The 19,281-nt window shown below is 33.0% G+C and overlaps 2 protein-coding genes across 5 annotated transcripts; both read left to right on the top strand.

Annotated features, from left to right (window-relative positions):
- The first annotated feature begins 1,208 nt into the window (after positions 1–1,208).
- LOC129309279 (uncharacterized) lies at positions 1,209–3,784 on the top strand. The gene is made up of 2 exons (XM_054950788.1): positions 1,209–1,448; positions 3,407–3,784. Exons 1-2 carry the CDS (start codon positions 1,376–1,378, stop codon positions 3,628–3,630), a joined length of 297 nt encoding a protein of 98 aa, XP_054806763.1. The 5' UTR covers positions 1,209–1,375; the 3' UTR covers positions 3,631–3,784.
- An 11,772-nt stretch (positions 3,785–15,556) lies between these two features.
- On the top strand, positions 15,557–19,281 carry LOC129285928 (biotin carboxyl carrier protein of acetyl-CoA carboxylase, chloroplastic-like). 4 transcript variants are annotated; one of them, XM_054921938.1, is made up of 8 exons: positions 15,557–15,591; positions 15,804–16,024; positions 17,235–17,288; positions 17,407–17,570; positions 17,655–17,976; positions 18,132–18,203; positions 18,486–18,551; positions 18,857–19,281. In XM_054921938.1, exons 2-8 carry the CDS (start codon positions 15,869–15,871, stop codon positions 18,878–18,880), a joined length of 858 nt encoding a protein of 285 aa, XP_054777913.1. In that variant the 5' UTR covers positions 15,557–15,591; positions 15,804–15,868; the 3' UTR covers positions 18,881–19,281. The 4 variants fall into 4 exon arrangements, with proteins under 4 accessions (XP_054777913.1, XP_054777887.1, XP_054777896.1 ...); XM_054921921.1 differs by lacking the exon at positions 15,557–15,591 and adding an exon at positions 15,619–15,673; XM_054921929.1 differs by lacking the exon at positions 15,557–15,591 and adding an exon at positions 15,698–15,719.

Here is a 19,281-nt window from a genome sequence, read left to right as displayed (position 1 = left end):
TGTAAATGTAATTTTACTAATTTGATTAATAAAAAAATTGGTTTTATTCTGTTCTATTTTTATTATTTTTCTTATTCAATCTCTATATATGCTTCTCGGTTTTTCTTGAAAAAATTAAGTATATTTAAAGTTGAATTATTTTTCAATTAATTATTAAATATATGTTGGCAAAAAAAGTAATTATTAACTATAAATACGTGTCTCTGACAATTCAATTTTTAATTAATAATCAAAATTTTGAAATGTTAAAAAAGTTATTATTGAAAAATATTAGTTATCAAGTTTAATGGTGCAATCTTACGACAAACAAATGCCTAAATTAAAAAGGATAAGCACCAAAAGAAAATTAGATCTAATAAAAGAGGTACAACTTGTTAAAATTCTTGACTCTTATTTAGTATTTAATCATGTTCTGAATTGGCTGTACACAATTGAAAAAATAAAGTAGTAGTGAATTTTTTTTATTAATCTTAAATATGAAGAGAAAAGGAAAAATTTTTGAGAGAGAGAGAGAGAGAGAGAGAGGGAGAAGAAGACAAATAAGCCACATCACATCTTTTGGGTGGATTATTTATCTGGATGTGTGCATAGTCATCAACCACATCACATAACATTAACCATGTTAATCGGCCGGGGGGTAAAAAGATTGACATGTAAAATACAAGGGTGTAATTGTAACAAATGAAATTACATGGGCCTAAATAAAAATTAAAACAAATTATAAGAATTTACAAATATGTTTTTCGTATATTACACATATCTTTGTATTTTAAATTTCTGAAAATTGCATCTCATTTATCACATTGTATCCTATCAAACATACACGCTTTACATGTATTAAAAACAGTTACATTCTTCAAAATTAACATTAAGTTCAGAAAATAACTTAAATTTAAAACTTTGAATAAATTGAAAGATTGAACATAAAAAAATATCTTTGTAATAATTATAAAGTAACTCATTATATCATATGTATAAAAAATAAGAAAAAAATGATTAAACTTCCATACTTTAACATTGTATACTCGTTGTTGCCCCAAAAAAAAAAAAAACAATGCCTTACATACTAGTTCTATTTTTTTCATTTTTAATACAACTTGTTAGATGTGAGGCCTTTTTTCATTTTGGCCCAACGGATGGGCCGAATTCTTGGCCCACAAAACACCCACCAGGTGTCTTCATCCCCCTGGAGACCTAACCCGATTCTGTCCAGAAGGGTGCCTGGAAACAAAACCCGAATATTCTCATGATGGCTGAGGCCTAGAGTAAATTCTCTGGAAAACTAATAACAAGCAACAATTACAGGAGATCGAAGAAGAACCAGTGAAAGGCAAATACGTCGTCTTCTGTTGCATCTCATCTCGTGCCATCTGTCATGGCTTTGAACAATGGATTCAGATCTGCTGCGAGGCTCCTCAACTCTTCTGACACGTTGGTTTCAAAGTCAGGTCAGTCACGCCTGTATATTCCCTTCTCTATTTGGTAGATGACAAACTGTTCAATGAGGCTATGGATCGATCGTCAGAGTTTGAGCTAATTTTTTTTATCTGCATTTTATGATTCCTTAGCCTTGTTATATGAAATTTCGGTTCTTCTTTGGTTTGCTAATTTTTTTATCTTCATTTTATGTCTCCTGTTGGGGTGAAATGGACGGTTTTTGTTAGTTTACGTGGTTTTGATCTGAGAGGAGGGTTAAGATCAGAGAATAATTAATAAGCTTCTCACAAGATTGATTCACTTCACGGTTTATAGTTTTTTAGGGTGTTGGTGGCGGGCATATCGCCGAACCCGAACCGTAATAGTTGCTCTCTTAAGAACTATTATTGTTACCAATACAATTTAAGGTTTGGCAGTTTTTAAATCAAATTTTAATTTTAGTGAACAAAAAACGCGGGGTTTTCTAGGCTCGTGTTACTCTGAAATGAAATGAAATGAAATTCTGGGAGACGCTTTGCAAAATATGGTATTCTACTCTGGAACTTTGCTATTCCTTCGAGAATTTAGGTGCGAACTCCCAGGTACCATGCTTGATGTTTCAAACAAGAATGTCATGATTTCAAGACCCAAAATAAGGCACTTTCTACGCAGAAAATTTTGAGCTACCTAAGGATCGTGTCATTTTTGTTTGATGATCTTAAGAATGATATGTGTTACTGCATAGCGTGGTAGAAAAATTCCTTAGATGCTTCTTTTGAACTGCTTTAATCTATGGAGTTTGGATGGTCAAGTTTGAGGAGGATTTTTATCCCCAAAAACTGAAGTCTGAGGAGGCTTCCTCAGTTCGATGCTTAATTGGGCAGTTTTCATGGACCACCTAGACTGTAGTTTGCATAACTGACAGTGCATGTGCATCTTTCTGATAATATCTCTCGTGGACAAGTATGAATGACAGTAAAATACAGGGTACTAATTCTGTTTAGTTTAAAGAGCCATAAAAGCACATAAAATTCATATTCTGCCATGGAGGTGAGACTCCTTGGAATAGAAATAAATTGCAAGATAAATTTCCAAAGTAAAACCGTGTAAGGTTGGATTGTTCGTCTTAAGAGCAGTAGAGCCATTATATGAAGGAAGTGTCTCTCCTAGAAATGGAAAGCTAGCTTTAAGATGTAACTGCTGTGGCAAAATATAGTGAGGTGGGGATCTTCATGTCTTAAGGCAATGTTGTTATAATCTGACTTAGGAATTATTTCTCGGAATTGGAATTCATATCAAGTTAGCCTAGTAAATTTAACTTGATATTGTAATTAAATTCTACGTTCTCCAAGGGTTAGTATGCTTGAAAGCCTCTTGTTTGTTGATTCTTTTGCTACTTTCCTATTATTTATGTTTACAAGGTGTCAGTTTTTCAACGATAGAATAGGCTTCAGATCTCACTTCTGTTAAAAGAACTGCTATAGAGATCACATAAGGGTTGACATTCGAAATTCTTTGGAAGTCACTGTTTTCTTCAGTCTTTTATTGGGAGAATGCTGCTACACACACGCACACTTGCTTTGGAGTTTGGGAGATCATTGCCATTCTAACAAAGCATACCGTAGATAGCAATGCTTTCTCTTTAAATGTATTGCGATTGCTCTCCATCCCTTATAAACCTTACGGACCTTTGCCCCTGTATGGAGATGGGATCATTTTTTTAAATGATGTTCATGTTGGCAAGGATGAATTATAAGATAAAGTTGTGTTGTAAGATCATTACCATTACCATGTTGGAGTTTGGAAGATCATTACCATTCTAACAAAGCATACCATACATAGCAATGCTTTCTCTTTAAAGGTATTGCGATTGCTCTCCATCCCTTATAAAACTTATGGACCTTTGCCCCTGTATGGAGATGGGATCATTTTTTTGAACGATGTTCATGTTGGCAAGGATGAATTAAAAGATAAAGTTGTGTTGTAACAGTGAGCAGAGGTTTCCGTTCCACCGGGGTTAAGAGGATGGGAGGTGGACATGGGCATGGCCATGATGAACCAGAATATCTACATGCAAAACACATGTACAACTTGGATAAAATGAAGAACCGTCCATTGAAGATGTCCCTTGCTGTGTTCAGTGCCTTCAGCATTGGTGTTTTTGTTCCCGTCTACGCCGTCGTCTTCCAGCAAAAGAAGACAGCTTCTGGCTAGCTCTCAACACATGAATTGTTTGTTTGCAATTGGGAAAATCCCAGACTAGCAGAATGATGATTTTTGTGCTGTTTTGAATTTTTTGTTTCTGATTGAAACTAGAATTGGGTTTTCTATATTTCTTGATAATAATCGATCCTGTGATTGAACCTGATGCTTGACGCTTGTACATTGTTATATCTTCAAAGGAATAATATCTTGCAATTAGTTTTAAATTTTAGCTTCCTCCTTATAGGTGATCAATGGAGGGACAGTAACCTATTGTACTTAATGTTTTTCTATTAGGACTGAATATAGTCCTGTTCTCACTCCGACGATCAAAATTTTACAATCTACACTTAATGATAGACACTAAAATTAAGCTAATGCATGCATGTTCTGTGAGTTTTTAACAATTAGTCCAACACCTTCATGCTCTAGTGTCCTCGTGCTACTCCGATTTCAAATATTTAGACTATAGCCGGTACTTTTGATGTCATTGGCAAAAGGAATTAGAAAAGGAATCACAGAAAACGAGTTCTTAGGGACTGTTTAAAAACTTATTTTAAGAACAATTTTCTGTTTTTTAGAACAAGAGAATAAAAATATTTGTTTGATAATATTTTTTTAAAAAGTATTTTAGAGAATAAAAAAAATAAAATATTGTTCTAAAAAATAGAAAAATGAAAATAATTTATAAGTGTTCTGTGATTATTGTTTTGAAAAATAAAGGAGAATGAAAAAAATATTTATTTTTATTATTTTTTGTTTTTAAAATATGTTCTATAAAACATCAATTCTTAAAATAATAAAATAAAAATAATTTTAAATAGCCTCTTATTCTTCTAAGCAATATTATTAATACTTTTGGATTAAACCTTCCATAATTTTTACTTGACATTTCAGTTCTCATGCCTTTACCCGGTATATTTATGGTAAGTTGAAATTCAAGTATTTTGCGTTTAGTTTTTAATAGTTTTCTTCTTTATTCATAAGGTTTGAATTTTGTTTAATAAAAAACTTTGCCAGTTTGTTTTTGATATGTTAATATATTAGAATAAAATACACACACGAAAAAGGATAAAAAAATAAATTGATCTTTAAACTATATGTTCACAAGTGTTTAAAATTTTAAAATTATTTTGGATATAATATTTTTATCATTAATAAAAGTTAACTTTAATCATTATTAACTAAAAAATGATAGAAAATGACTTTAAAAATTATAGTAAATGACTAAAAATTATAGACAATGAATCAAAACATTACAAAAAATGATCAAGAAAATTTTGTTGGTTCTTTTTTGTAATTTTTAACTGTTAATGTTAACTTTTATTAATAGTATGAGTCAAAAATAAATTATTTTTAAAAGTTGAAGAGAAATATTATATTAAAAATGAGTTTAAAATTTTAAACATTTTTTGACCTCTAACTTAGGAGACAATGTATGCTCTTTGACCCTAAGAAAAATTGCACTTTTTTTTAGTCCTCTAATCTCGATATTTGTTAAGCTCAAATGATAATTTTTTCATACAAATTTTTTGTACAAATTATGATTATTTAAAAAAATAAACTAATATGGCTATCTTCAAAAATATTTTGCTAATATTTAAAAGTTTAACATTAGCATTTTATTAATGATTGAAAATACATTTTATTAAATTAAGAGATTAAAATAAAATATTATTAATTTAAAGGGTAAATCTGTATTAATATATATATATATATATATATATATGTATGCATATATTATATTTGTAAATGCTTGTTCTTCTTCTTCTTGGTTTTTTGGATGCCAGCTTTTAAAGTTTAAATTAGTGCCATACGAAATTACAAATATACCATCAGAGCTTTTAAAGTTTGCACCAGAAGGGTTGACGCGGTCCGGTTTAGTCCGGTCCGTTAAGACAAAAAAAGGCCGAAAGCGTTCGATTGGTCTAGAAAACGGGCACGAGTACGAAAGAAGCTCGCCGAAGAAGCAGCCGTGCAGAAAAGAGCATTTTCGCGTCGTCCTTTGTTGCATCTCACCTCGCACCAGTTGCCATGGCGTTGAACAGTAGGTTCCGGTCTGCGGCGAGGCTCCTCAATTCATCGGACTCGTTGCTTTCGAAGTCAGGTCAGTTTGGCTTCTACCCACACGCCGCCGTCACGGTGGGTAATCCCTTCGCTTTTTGGTTGCTTAGCGAGCTGTTCAAAAATGATATGGATCAATCATCAAATTTAAGTTTCTGTTTGAATATCCTGACCCCCTATCATGTATTGAATTGAGTACTTTTGTTTGCCATTACACTTTTTGGGGTGAAATGGAGGCTTTTGTTTACTTGTGCTATTTTGATTTGAAATTAGGATTAAAGTTCAGGTAATAACAGAGAACCTTGTGACACGATTGATATACGTTTTTTCCGCTTTTGGGTTTTGTTTTGTTTCGTAAGGTGTTCATGGTGGGGAAATTGCCAAAATGTAATAATTGCTGCCTTGAGATATGGACTGTATCAAATTATTCTGAAAATAGTACACGCGCTTTGTTATATTTTTGCTATCAAATTGTCCTGATAAAATAGAATGAATATATGATTTTTAAGTGTATGGAATATGTACGTATACGTTTTGTTTCAATTGAAAAATCATATACTTGTCATAATTTAATTAGAAAACTTTAATGCAAGAGTTTAACTATTTGTATCTAAGTTTAATTCAACTATCTTTTGGAATGTTTAGGGTGAATTCAATGAAAATTGATGTAAGGTTTTTGAATCTCGTGTAACATTAGAGCGAAATTGTATGAGGAATTCTACAATTTTGCTGACATGCTCCCCTGATAATTAAGATCTAACTCCTAACTACTGTGCTTGATGTTAAGTTACATGATATCAAGACCAAAATAAGGGACTGTCTACCATTCTAGAAATTTAAAATGTGCCCAGACGTCATGTCATTTCGGTTTGATGATTTTTATATAGATAGTACGATAACAGTTTTTGTTGGATATGAATGTTGATAAGCTTTATCATTTGTACTGTCCAAGAAAACCCGTTCAAAAATTATTGTAACCTATCTTGGTTCTTCATTAAAAGAAGCCTGAAGTCATTCACATGCTGGAGGTTATGTAAAGAAGTATAACCTCCAGTAAGTGTTGTTGAGTGATTTTTCCATTGCAGGTGATTTTGTATAGATAGAAATCAGTTGTTGTAGGTCACTGAGAACTGATACTCATTTTATCAAAGAGTGCACATATTTTTTGAACCTTGAAGGAAGGAAAACATTTTTGAAAAGTAAAGTACTAAAGAGCCTTGGTGAATGGCAAAACAATGATGAGCATGTAGTATTAATAGTTAATCGTGTGCTGGTGGGTATGGGTTGTCTCAAGTTACTGCAGCATGGTATATTAACCCACCAAATCTGCAGTTTTGCTAATCAGATAGGTGTTTTGTACTTCAGATGTTTTGTACTTTATTCATATGGTGCATGCTTTAGGTTACAACAAAGGGGACCACATTAAGTGATTGGCTTTGTTTTTTAGAAGTTGTGGAATACAATGGCTGGTTCCTGTTGCTGCCAAAGGTTTTATTTTAAAGACGTTTGGTCGTGAAAATGGATCTTTTTTCTCAAACTCTAAGTTGACTTCCTGACATAGTGGGGTTAATTTGCCTTCAATTAGAAGGGGAGCAAGAGGAAGGTTAACATTCTTGTTATGCCAGTGTCAGTTTTTGTTTTTGTGCCTGAGGAGGGGAGGGAGCTTAGTGAATCCAGAGAGGAAGGACTCTAGGTAAACAGTGGGCATTTTGAATGGTGAAAAACATAAATCCCTTGAAAACCTTGAGGCATTGGTAATAAGGAGAAGGTGGTTACCCGTGCTTGATGATTTAGATACAATTATGGCAAATCAATAGTTCTTTGGCATCTAAAAGAGACTGATATGTGATAGAACGTCTTTTCAGATAGAGAAGTTGAAAATCTTAAGAATGCTTTTTTTGAACTTCAATCTCTGGAATCTAGGTGGTCAAATTTGAGGATAAAGTCGCTTCTTCTGTCTATGTGGACACATAATTAGGCAGAATTTGATGGGACCATGTAGCATATTGCATAACTGACAGAAGCATGCTCAAATTACTCATTGCCTCAGGTAGTGGTTGTGAATCTAGAGAAAAGCATGAATTACTGTCCAATACACAAGACTATATATAAGTGAAGTATTAAAGCCAGGACAACACCTGAGATTCATTTTGTGTCCTGGAGTTGAGACCCTAGGAATTGAAGCAAAAAGGTGAGTTCGAGTGCGGAAGGAAAAAAGCATAATGTTGGAAGCTTTGACTTTGAAGGCAGAAGAGCCATTAATACGAAAGAAGTGACTCTCCTAGGAATAAAAAATTAGATCAAGATAAATTGCAGTGGCAACATATAGTGAGGTTGGGATATTCACATCCAAGGGCCATGAGACTATTAACTGGATTGGAAAATTAATTTGTTCTGAGTTGGAAATCATAATGGGTCTCTTGGGATTGGGTTAGTCTAACGACTTTAGCATGCTAATCTATATTTTGCTGCTTGATTCAATGCTCAACATGATAATAATAGACTCTAACTTTTTCTTGGGTTGGTAGAGTTGAAAATCTCCTGTTTTCTTGTTCATTTGATACTTTCATCCACATTGCAGTTTGGTCATTTTGTAGTTCCATAATAGAACTGGCGCCAAATCTCACTACTGTCTAAAGGATTGTAATGTTCTTTGCTAGACAGAGTTTCCTTTTGTTTTTCACGGGAACAAGCTGCCATGTTCCTTTTCTTTCGTGCAAGATCCTAATTATACGGACAGAACACATCATACATAGCAAGGTTTTCTATTTAACATGCATTATGATCATTCTTCTTCCTTTATAAAACTTATGGACCCATTTCCCCTTTTATGGAAATGGAATCATCTTCTCTTTTGATGTTACTCATGTTGGCAAGCCCGAATAAACAGACAGTCTTGTTGTAACAGTGAACCGAGGTTTCCATTCCACCGGGGTTAAGACGATGGGTGGTGGACATGGGCATGGCCATGACGAGCCCGAATACTTGCATGCAAAACACATGTACAACTTGGATAAGATGAAGTATCGTCCATTGAAGATGTCTCTTGCTGTGTTCAGTGCCTTCAGCATTGGTGTTGCTGTTCCTGTCTTTGCAGTCATATTCCAGCAAAAGAAGACAGCTTCTGGCTAGCTCTCTCATCACATGCTTTGTTTACTTGCTGCTGAGGAACCCGGACTAGCCATGTAATGTCTAGTCTATGTGTTGTTCTAAATCTTGTTTCAACTTTCGAAATGGATTTTCCTTATGGTTATGATTTTTTTCCCCATAATTTCATCTAGTAGTTCTCAGTTGCAGGTTAGGTGAGATATTGACGAACAATGAACTGTGGTACTTTTTGTTTTTATATTATTAACTATATTCATAAGAGATTTGAATTCCATTGATGTCTGAAATAATTGCACGGCAATTGAAGACAATGACGAAATGGTGTTTATGAAGAAGTTGGAGTTTATGCCTAGTTAACTTTGAAATAGTTTGCTGATAGTTGGGTCATAGAAAATTGAATTAATGACAGTATAGTTTTAAAAGATCGAATTAATTATGGTTAGATCATTGACAATTTAATTTTTGAAAACAAATTTAAAATATTAATTTTGGTAATCATAAATTCAAAAATTTCAGTTGCAGATAAAATATTTAAATTTTTAATTGATTTGTATCAAAAACAATTAATTAATTATTAATTGTAACCGAAATTTTTATTTGTAAATGTTTTACTGAATTAATATTTATAATTTATTTTAAAAAAAATAATTGAAAAACTAGCTGTTATTGATTGAATTTTTTGGAGGTTAACTATCTTTGTTCAGGGTAAAAAAAGGGACTTGTGATAAAAGGATTGTTCAGGGGGAAAAAAAAAGGACTTGTGATAAAGGACAGTCCAATTAATGTACTCAAAAATAAAATAATAATAATAATAACAAAGAAGGAGAGTCCAATTAAGTGAACAAGGAAAACGAACTCTGAGACACTGTAAATACTAATATTGACACTGAAGGACTCAAGTCCTTCGTTGATCAAAGATAAAAGTTAACTATCAAAATGCTAGTAATCGGTACGAAACATGGCAACTGTTAAAAATTAGAAGCTTAGTTCTAAATTTTTAACTGAGGTTTTCTTATTTACAATTCAGATTTTGATTTTCCTATTTAAACTTTTAATTATTGAAATCACTACATTTTCAACAAAGTCAAAAGTCATCTTGATCCTAGTATTTGTAGTTTGATATCAGCCAAGTACTCAAGTCCTTCAATATCATTTTTATAATTTAAGATTTTGATTGTTATTATTATTTGTCACCTTCAAAGGTCTAACGAACCACTTCTTTATTTTCAACTAATAAAGTTGTAACCACTAATTGATTATTGCTTTCCATTTTTTCTTATGAAGAAAAGTTTAGGTGAGTTGAGTCTTAAAAGCTTACCAGAGTCAAAACATACTTCTATATTCAGAGAGTACCTATAAATCACCCATTAATAAAGTCTTTATGTGGGTAGCAAAATTTAATATCATGATCTTGTGAGTTATGTACCAACTCCTAACCAAGTATACCCACATTTGTTATATTACTTTCCCATTAGAGGCCCTTCACTCAAATGAAATGTCATCTACTGCCGGGACAACTATTTGCACTTTAGTAATAACTCCACTAGACACTGAACTTTCAATCTCTACTCTATTAAGAAATTTTAAGTACAATGTAGTGAGCGAAGATTTGAATCTCCATTAAAAGAGATGTTTATATTTAATGTGAGGAATTAAAAAAATAATGAGTAAACACATTATCATTAAGCCAACAATTATATTATGCTAAAACAGGATAGCCTTTGGATATCTTGTAAGAAAATTATAAAAGCTTTCATACTTTCTTTTTGAAGTGATGAGCACTTTCGTACTATAACCACCTTTATGAGATTCCCAACTATGTGCGATTACCAATTTTAAATAGGTACCAAAGTGTATATAACTTTTTACAAGGTACTCAAATGCCATTTACCCTTTATAAAGAACCAACGGTCCAATTACACAAAAGCAGTTTTTTTAAAAGGAAAATGAAGTATATATTATAGAAATAATTTGGGACAAAAAAAGCGCAATGGTAAGTGAGAAAAGGGTAAGAATTCAAATACAAATACATCTTAATGCATTGGATATAGAGCCTACAACTATGTCTTTGTTGGACTGCAATATAACATGGCACAATTCTTCCAGGTTCAGGGTCCGTGCCAGCCCATACATGGAGGGATCAATTACAAGAGAAGTAAATTCAACTAAATTTCAAATCTCATAAGAATTTTTGTTCTACATAACTATTTAATCGAGTCATATTCAAGCATTGTTAAGTTTAATTAGAAGATAGTTAAGTCTCAAATGTGATTTTTGCTTTCATAAGAACTCAAACTCAAAATCTCATATTTAAAAAGTTATAGTTTCTTTCACTAAAACCAACATCTGTTGGTCGAAGAATCTCAACTAGTTGAAAGGGGTCTATTATTTGTCATAAATCTCTGAGAGAAGTTTTGCTGTTGGTAGAGTCTATTTTTTATATTCATAAAAGGATTTTTTTTTTTAATGGAGCCCAAGATTTATTTTCACTCTGGGCTAAAACTCATCACAAATTTTGAGAACTAACCCCCCTACAATCAAATAAAACATACTCTTTCGGCTCTTGAACGTGAGAGAAATTTGGGAGATTTGTTTTGGTTGTCTGAATAATGCAATAATAAGTTAATATTTTTTGAAATTCTTAGTCATTCCCTAAATTAAAATATAATTTTAAACTGTTATAAAAGCTTTTTTTTTATAAAATCAAAACAATGAATTTTAATTTTAATTTAAAAATATGACCAACAATTTTTATTTTATTTATATGTTGACATTGATAGCATCAATATAAATCTATATATCAACGTATCATATAATATCCATTATTTATATGTGTTAATGGCTGTATACATAAATGCTCTAACAAAAGGTAAAAGAAGGTAATACCATCAGAGCAAAGTCATACAGGTAGAAAGGATGAATCAAGAAATGAATAGGAGTTTGAATTCATCCATGCTTGCATTTAAGAGTATTCTAGGATGATAAGAAAGTAAGTACAAGATTTGGAAGTAGAAAAGATTAAAGATTAGAAAGGCTTTGAGATGCTTTGTCCAAGTCACAAAAAAATAGAGCTAAATTCTTTAAGGATATACTTGTAGAAATGTAGATGTACTAATAGAAGTATGAGTGCTTTAATGTAAACAATGAAGAGCTTCATACGAGTAGAAGAGAGTAATACCGGAATGATTTATGTAAAAGAAGTTGATTCTTAAAGTCATATACCAGTAGCTCCAAATATATTTGGGTAGAAAAGAGGCATTTGGGTAGAACAGAGACATATCGGTAGAAATTTTATGTTGAGAATCAAGTAGGACATTTGGGTAGTAAGTTGGACATTTAGATAGATGTGAGACATTTGGGTAGAAGTCCAACATACTAATAGAAGTAACATGCACAAGGTAGGCTCAATCATTTAGGCAGGAAGAACATCTTCTGATAGAAGTTCATATATATTAGTAGCAGTGTCAAGATCAAATAAGGTTTAGATATTTAGGTAGAAGTGATACATATGGGTAGGACATTGACATACTGGTATGCATGACATATACTAGTATGTTCAAGAATATATCCAACAACAGATTTAATTCTATTTAATTCAAGTTGAACTAATTCATTGATAAGAAATAATTCAAATAATTATTTCTATAATAGAAAAGAATTAAGGTTAAAGAAACTAAGAGAGTATAAACATTTAAACCTTATTTCCTTAAATTTGCTAATAACGCTTATATGCAAAAACAAACTTCTCTATTTTTTGTAATTATCAAAACTAGAGTTCAACATGTTTATTGTGGAGCCAGCTTACTGTAATCAATTTGAAATGTCTACTAATCTATTGCCCTAGTAAAGGTTATGTTCTTGCTATCTTTCCAATTTGTTGATTTAGGATTGATCATTTGCTTTGGGTTTTGGTGTTGGATGGAAAAGAACCTCTGTAGTTTATCATTATGTGTATCAAGAATGCTCTTTCATTTTTGGCATTACTAATCAACATAAGGAACCAATTACCATTCTTGCTGCTATACTTTTGTTGCCATATTTCACTTTGGTGTTTGACCATGAAGGTACTGACAATGGTGGAGTTCAATTATACATCAGTGACCACAATGCATGCACACATTCTAGCTGTTTCTATTTTCTTAAAGTTTGCTGGAAATCTTCTTCAAGCATTCCAACTCTTATCAACCTCCTGGACCTTCAAGTTCCTCCTTTTAGTATTTCTATTACATATATGTTCTATGTGGGCAATGGTATATTGGTGGCTATTATGGTAGCTACCATTTTCATACCTTCTTAAGATTATTGGCCTTTGCTTTCATTTATTATTCTGATCTTTGATCCTGAAATGAGAAGTGTTGCAAAAGCTACTCTTACCTCCTGTTTGGATGGGAAGAAATTATGCAAAGAAAGAAAATTAGAAAAGAAAAAAGGAGAGAAAACACATTTTTTCATATTTGGTTGGGAAGAGAAAATTGAAAGGAAAGAAAAGTTGAAAAGAAAATAAAGAGTGAGTCCCACCACTTTTTCCTCTCACCTTTTCTCTCCACATGTGGAGAAATTTTGAGAAGAAAATTCTTATTCCCTTCCTTTTAACATTGTCTCTGGACTAGAAATGTCACACACACATTTACCTCTTCTTCTTTTTTTAAATAAACACAATAATGTGATGAAAGACTTTCCGTTAAAAAATAAATCAATATTTGTATATTTTCTTTTTTATCTTTTTATTAATGTTAGTTAATTTCATTTCCCAAATTATTTAGTATTAACATATTTAGATGGTCTTTTTTTTCTTCAATTTATTTTAATAACAATCATGACCTAATAATATATTTTAATATAAGGATACTATTGTCATTATGTCATTTGTCTATTTTCGCTACTCCTCATTTTCTCTTGTTCATCCAAATAAAAAGGATGATAATATTATCTCTCTAATTTTTTCTTCTTTTTATTTTTTTTTCTTTCAACTTTTCTTTTTATCTAAACAGAGCATCAGGGAGACCTTAATACCATGTCTTTAGATGTTGGTGCATTCCTCTGTCCGCTTGTTCGATGCATTATGCATTCATATATATGATATTGTGGCGCAGCTGATAAAGTCGATCGACTCCACCAAGGTGAAGCTATATAATGTGGATCCGCATGTGCTTTGTGCATTTGCTAATACTGGAGTTGAATTCATGGTGGGGCTAGGAAACAGGTACTTGTCAAAGATGCAAAGTTTGAACAAAGCTTAGGCCTCAATCAAATCAAACATACAACCTTAATGAAATTCCAATCATGCTATCTCTATGCCTTTTTTTTTTTAAATAAAACCAATCATTCTATCTCTCTCTATTGTAATTAAAAGATGTCGGAACTGTCTAGTCCTATTATTCTGTAGAATTCATCTACACTAATCTTTCCTTTACTTTAGATCTCAACGCACAGTATACATATAATATAATGATTGTAGAGGATTCTCAAGTTGAAGTCCACAAATGAAGAAAAGCCAAGGATGTAGGATGAACCACGAAGGACCACATCAATGGCAGTTGGTAGAGAAGGAAGAGCAATGAAGAAGAGGAAGGGAAGAAAATGCAAGGGGTAATTGGGTCATTTAATAAGGAATTTAATTGCAATAAGCTCTTGGGCTTGTGGAGACATACCCAAAATATTTGGGCCTTATTTGCAAATATGTCCATTCTAAGGGTCCTTGGTACAATTCTCCCTAAAAGTTACATTACTCAACCAAGTGGGTGTGATACAGATGATAGCAGTCTTAGCCCCTTAAGTATCATTTTAGAGTTTAATTCCTATAGGTGTGCATAGAGAACATCACAAGGGAGATGACAATCTCTTAAATGATGCTTGGATTCCTTTAAGAATTAGTCTCATAACTGTCGATATCTATATGAGTGCATCCAATTCTATTTCTAACACTCATCTCATTAGTCTTTAATGCAAAATTCTTTATAAAATTTAATGTAATACTCATAATTTATTTACAAAAAATGCAAGAGTTAAGTCTAACGGAAGGGGCTAGTCTCTAGTCTTTCACATGGTGAACCAATATTCAAATCACCGTTGAAAAAGATGCCTACATTTAATACCTAACAATGCATCCAATAGGATTGTCTCCAATAAGTACAATATTATTTAAAACCATTTTTTTGATAAGATATTGATAGTTATATGGGCAAATATAGATAATTTACTTGCAATACTTGATTTAACCAAAATTCAATTATATATGACATATTATAAAATTATAATTTATAATATTATTGATTTATCCTAACATTGCATCATTTTGTTATTATTTTATTTCTTTTTTATATATAAATATTATATATATCATATGCATTTGATATTATTTTTTATTTAATTATTATTTTATTTGTTTGATCATTGGTCTAACCATTTAAATTATAAAAGTTTAGATTAGCTAATCTGTTTTAGTTAACATTCAATTTGACTCTTTTTCGATCACCCATATGTATTTTTTATTAAAAGTAATTTTATTTGAATTACCGTCACATACTAAATGTAAGGCAGATTTAATTATGTGATACAGTAACCCTTGGCCGCAAAATGGAGGGCAAGACAAACCAGACCCTTGAGATGTGCCTGCAAGACCACCTAACAATGATAGCAGTAGCCGTTGGATCATCAAACCCAGCGTCCTTTATCACCGTCCATCTTCAAGACCATAGCCCCACTTAACCGAAGTCGGAGCAACTCTCTCTCTCTCTCTCTCTCTCTGCTCCAAAAAAAAAAATGCAAGAAACCAGTAAGCCAAAGCCTATATCGTTCCAGGTTAGTTCAACGCTTTAAACTAGTGACGTTGAAAGATAGCTATATTCACTCACTGCTACATTGGAATCATCGACACTGTTTAGTTAGCCTCTATAGCTTACGCTTGTTCTTCATCCTCCTCCTTCTTCGTATTCTACATCACTCTTCCTCTTCTCTTCGATCTCATCGCCTCCTTCTTTATTATTTTCGCCTCTTTCTTCATTCCTTTGCAGAGATCAGCTACCCATTTTGAGCTGAGGACAACGAGGAAGCAGGTTCGCGGGTTGGCTTCGTTCCAATGGCCTCGTTTACTGTCCCCTGCCCCAAATGTGTTTCTCCTCTCCATCTAGGATTCGGCTGGCAGAATCCGCAGCGCGGCAAGCAGATTCTGTCGTTTCAGAATGGGTTGAGCTTGAAGCCGTGCCAATCTGATCCAGCGTTATTTGGGACTCGGGTATCTGATGATTTTATTCAATGTTGAGTTTTAATTATGTGTCTGGCTTTGATGAATACCTCATCATCGATTTGTTCCTATTTTGGCTAATGTTGTGGCTATGGCTATGCTTTGTTATGTTATTGATATTTTATCTTCTGATTATAGAAGTAGTAAGTAATAATATGATGAAGAAGCTAGGGGTTGCTTCCGAATCCCATTTTTTAGCATTTCCCTCTTCTTTTTATGGAAGACAGAGAAGGATATAATTTTAGTTCTTCGTCTTTGGGCATTTGAGTGCCTTGAGGCTAAATTATTTTCGTTTTTAGCATTTCAACTTTATCTTACTGTCTGTGCTAACTTCAATTATTCCATCCTGGCCAAAAAGAAAACTTCAATTATTTCATCATTATCAGAATGATGAATGAGTATTAACCAAAATTCCACGCTAGGCTAGGGAACCCTTGGTTTTGATAAACGGAAAAGAGCTATTCTTTCGTTCCAAAAACTCATCTTCATTGGAAACCTTTTTCAGCATCTCACTTATTACGGATGGCTTATATAGTGGTCCCTGGGAATTAAAATATTTCTAACAAGAGTTAATAAATATAACGTTTGATTTGAAACATCCTCAGCTAAAAGAATATTGAAGAAGTGATATTACTGCCATACTTTTTGTATGCCCCATTTCCCTGGGATTTCTGAATGGTCATGGACTAATTTGTATTTTGAATTTGCTTCTTTTTGAACATCACAAATGGCCTTCTGTTGTATGAAACTAGAAACTTAAATAGGTCTTGCATAATATTAGGCTGCAATTCTGCTATAGGTTATCAATGTTAAATTTAAAACTATATTTGCAGTAACGTGCATTGCTTCGATGCCATGAAGCTTGATGTTGAATTTGAAATTTTTATATTACTGCAGAGTTCTCTGCGTATTATCACCAGCAATAATTTCAGTCAGTGAAGTGCATATTTTGGATTTTATTCAACAGATTTGTGAGCGCATCTGTTAGAAATATGCATTCAGGAACCGCACCAGTAGATCAGTGCTTAAATAATATCCCGTGTGCATAAAATTGAAAAAAATCATGATTTATCAGTGACATGACATTTAGTTTGATGATGATTTTTAATTGATTGGATACAAATAAACATTTTCATTGACTTTACAGCTTTATGTTATGGATTATTAATATTCCGCTGTTCTATGTGATTGTCTCCTGCAGAGCCTTAACAAAAAGCAATTTTCTTCCTTGAGGTTTCAAGCGCAGCCGAATGAGGTCAGACTTCTAGGAAATGTATTTTAGATGAAAATCATCATGAAATCTTCTCAATTATCATATTCAAATAAATTCTTTACAAGATTGTACCAGTATTTCTTACCCTGCTTTTCATTAGGCTACTGCTGTCAAAGATCCTTCAAACTCTGCACCCATACTTAACACCGGATCTGAAGTTGCATCATCACAAGAGAAAGATGATGGGAAACTCTCTGATCCAAGCACTTCTGTGGATGCAGCTTCAATTTCTGCATTCATGAATCAAGTATCTAATCTTGTCAAGTAAGACTAAGCAATTGACATTTGCATGCAATCTCATGGTCTCCATATTTCCATGTTAGAGACATATCATTTCCATGGTTGCAGGCTTGTGGATTCCAGAGATATTGTGGAGTTGCAACTTAAGCAATCAGACTATGAGCTCTTGATAAGGAAAAAGGAAGCTTTGCAGCCTCCACCAACCACAGCAGTAGCTCCCGTGCCAGCATCTTTACCTTATCCCACTCTTCCTTCTCCATCCCCAGTACCAGTTGCTGCTCCTGCTCCTGCAAGCCCTCCACCTTCAAAAGCAGCGCCTGCCTCACCTTCACCAGGGAAAGCAAGTACCTCATCTCATCCACCACTGAAGAGTCCAATGGCTGGAACCTTTTATCGAAGTGCAGCACCTGGTGAACCACCATTTGTCAAGGTATGCATCAGTATTATGATACATGAATGTTGTGCTTGTTTTTCTTATAATTTGTCAATTTACATATGCTAATGATTATTTAACTATGTCATTATCAACATAGTATATTATTTTTACCACATAGAATAGTCTTATTTAACTTCTTGCTGCTTCAGGTGGGAGATAAAGTGCAGAAAGGCCAGGTCTTATGCATTATTGAGGCTATGAAACTGATGAATGAGATTGAAGTATGTCTACTGTCTTTTCGTCTGTTCTTGCATGTTACTGGTTCTAATTTTTTCCCTGTATCCTCTTTTGCTTTTCCATTTACTCGGGTTTACTCAGTATTAATGGTACTATTATATAAAAAGGGCCTATCAGTATGGCACCTATTAAAGCAGACTTAAGGAACGGTTTATACGATTTCTGTTTTACTTCATTTTCATCTCTTTGAAGTGTTTTAATCTATAGTCCCGTGGCTAAAATAAAGACCAAAATTCACATCACGTGTTTGCCTATTTTGTTCCCAGGCTGATCAATCAGGCACCATAGTCGAGATACTCTTGGAAGATGGGAAATCAGTCAGCGTAGATTCGGTACTCTCTCTCTCTCTCTCTCCATACTGTAGAAAGGACAAATCAATAAATGAGACTTGTAAAATAAAGTACTTTGTGTTTGTTATTAAATATTTTGATAAAATTGTAACATATGGGTATTCTATACAATTTATCATTAAGTTGTTGAGTGTTGACTGGTTAAGGTTATTCTACATGGTAGAATTTTAGTCTTACTGGAGAATCTGATAGCAAACATGGAAAAAGCTGCATCTAAATTTGGTCCAAAATCAAATAATTAAATAAATGGTTCATTTCTCTAACTGAAATACTTGTGTTTCTTGCAGCCTCTTTTTGTAATTGCACCATGAGTACGAGGAGGAACTTTCTTCAAAGTTGGGCAACCCTCTTTGTTGGGTAAAATGAGGATTCACAGAATTTTTTATGATTACCTTTGCTGTGTAACTCAATCTTCTTCTGTTAGTCTCGTTTACAAAATCCATGCTTCTTTACCTTTTTCTATTTATTTTATATGAAGTTTTATTCATGAAGTCTTCACCATGTTGAAATGAATACTGGAAAGAGTTGCAGCTTTAAATAGTTTGGTGCTATGGTAAAGCTGTTGACTATTTTGCCATCCGCTGACTGCTGCTATATGAGCATCTTTCTGCAGCTGAGAGATGGAATTGTACTCAAAATAATGTTTGTTTTATAATTGAGCATATCTCACTGTTGATATCAATATCAAACACCCAAAGTTATTATTTATTTA

Source organism: Prosopis cineraria, unplaced genomic scaffold, assembly GCF_029017545.1.
Source record: "Prosopis cineraria cultivar Desert tree isolate PC_DT_omini unplaced genomic scaffold, ASM2901754v1 PC1, whole genome shotgun sequence".
Lineage (NCBI taxonomy): Eukaryota > Viridiplantae > Streptophyta > Magnoliopsida > Fabales > Fabaceae > Prosopis > Prosopis cineraria.
This window is presented reverse-complemented; position numbering and strand designations above follow the sequence as displayed.

Excerpts from the sequence above, each read along its gene's own strand:
- LOC129285928 (XM_054921938.1), top strand. The coding sequence starts at position 15,869 with ATGGCCTCGTTTACTGTCCCCTGCCCCAAATGTGTTTCTCCTCTCCAT. Across the intron at positions 17,289-17,406 it reads TTCAAGCGCAGCCGAATGAG|GCTACTGCTGTCAAAGATCC; the intron begins GTCAGACTTCTA and ends GCTTTTCATTAG. Across the intron at positions 18,552-18,856 it reads AATCAGTCAGCGTAGATTCG|CCTCTTTTTGTAATTGCACC; the intron begins GTACTCTCTCTC and ends TGTTTCTTGCAG.
- LOC129309279 (XM_054950788.1), top strand. The coding sequence starts at position 1,376 with ATGGCTTTGAACAATGGATTCAGATCTGCTGCGAGGCTCCTCAACTCT. Across the intron at positions 1,449-3,406 it reads CACGTTGGTTTCAAAGTCAG|TGAGCAGAGGTTTCCGTTCC; the intron begins GTCAGTCACGCC and ends GTGTTGTAACAG.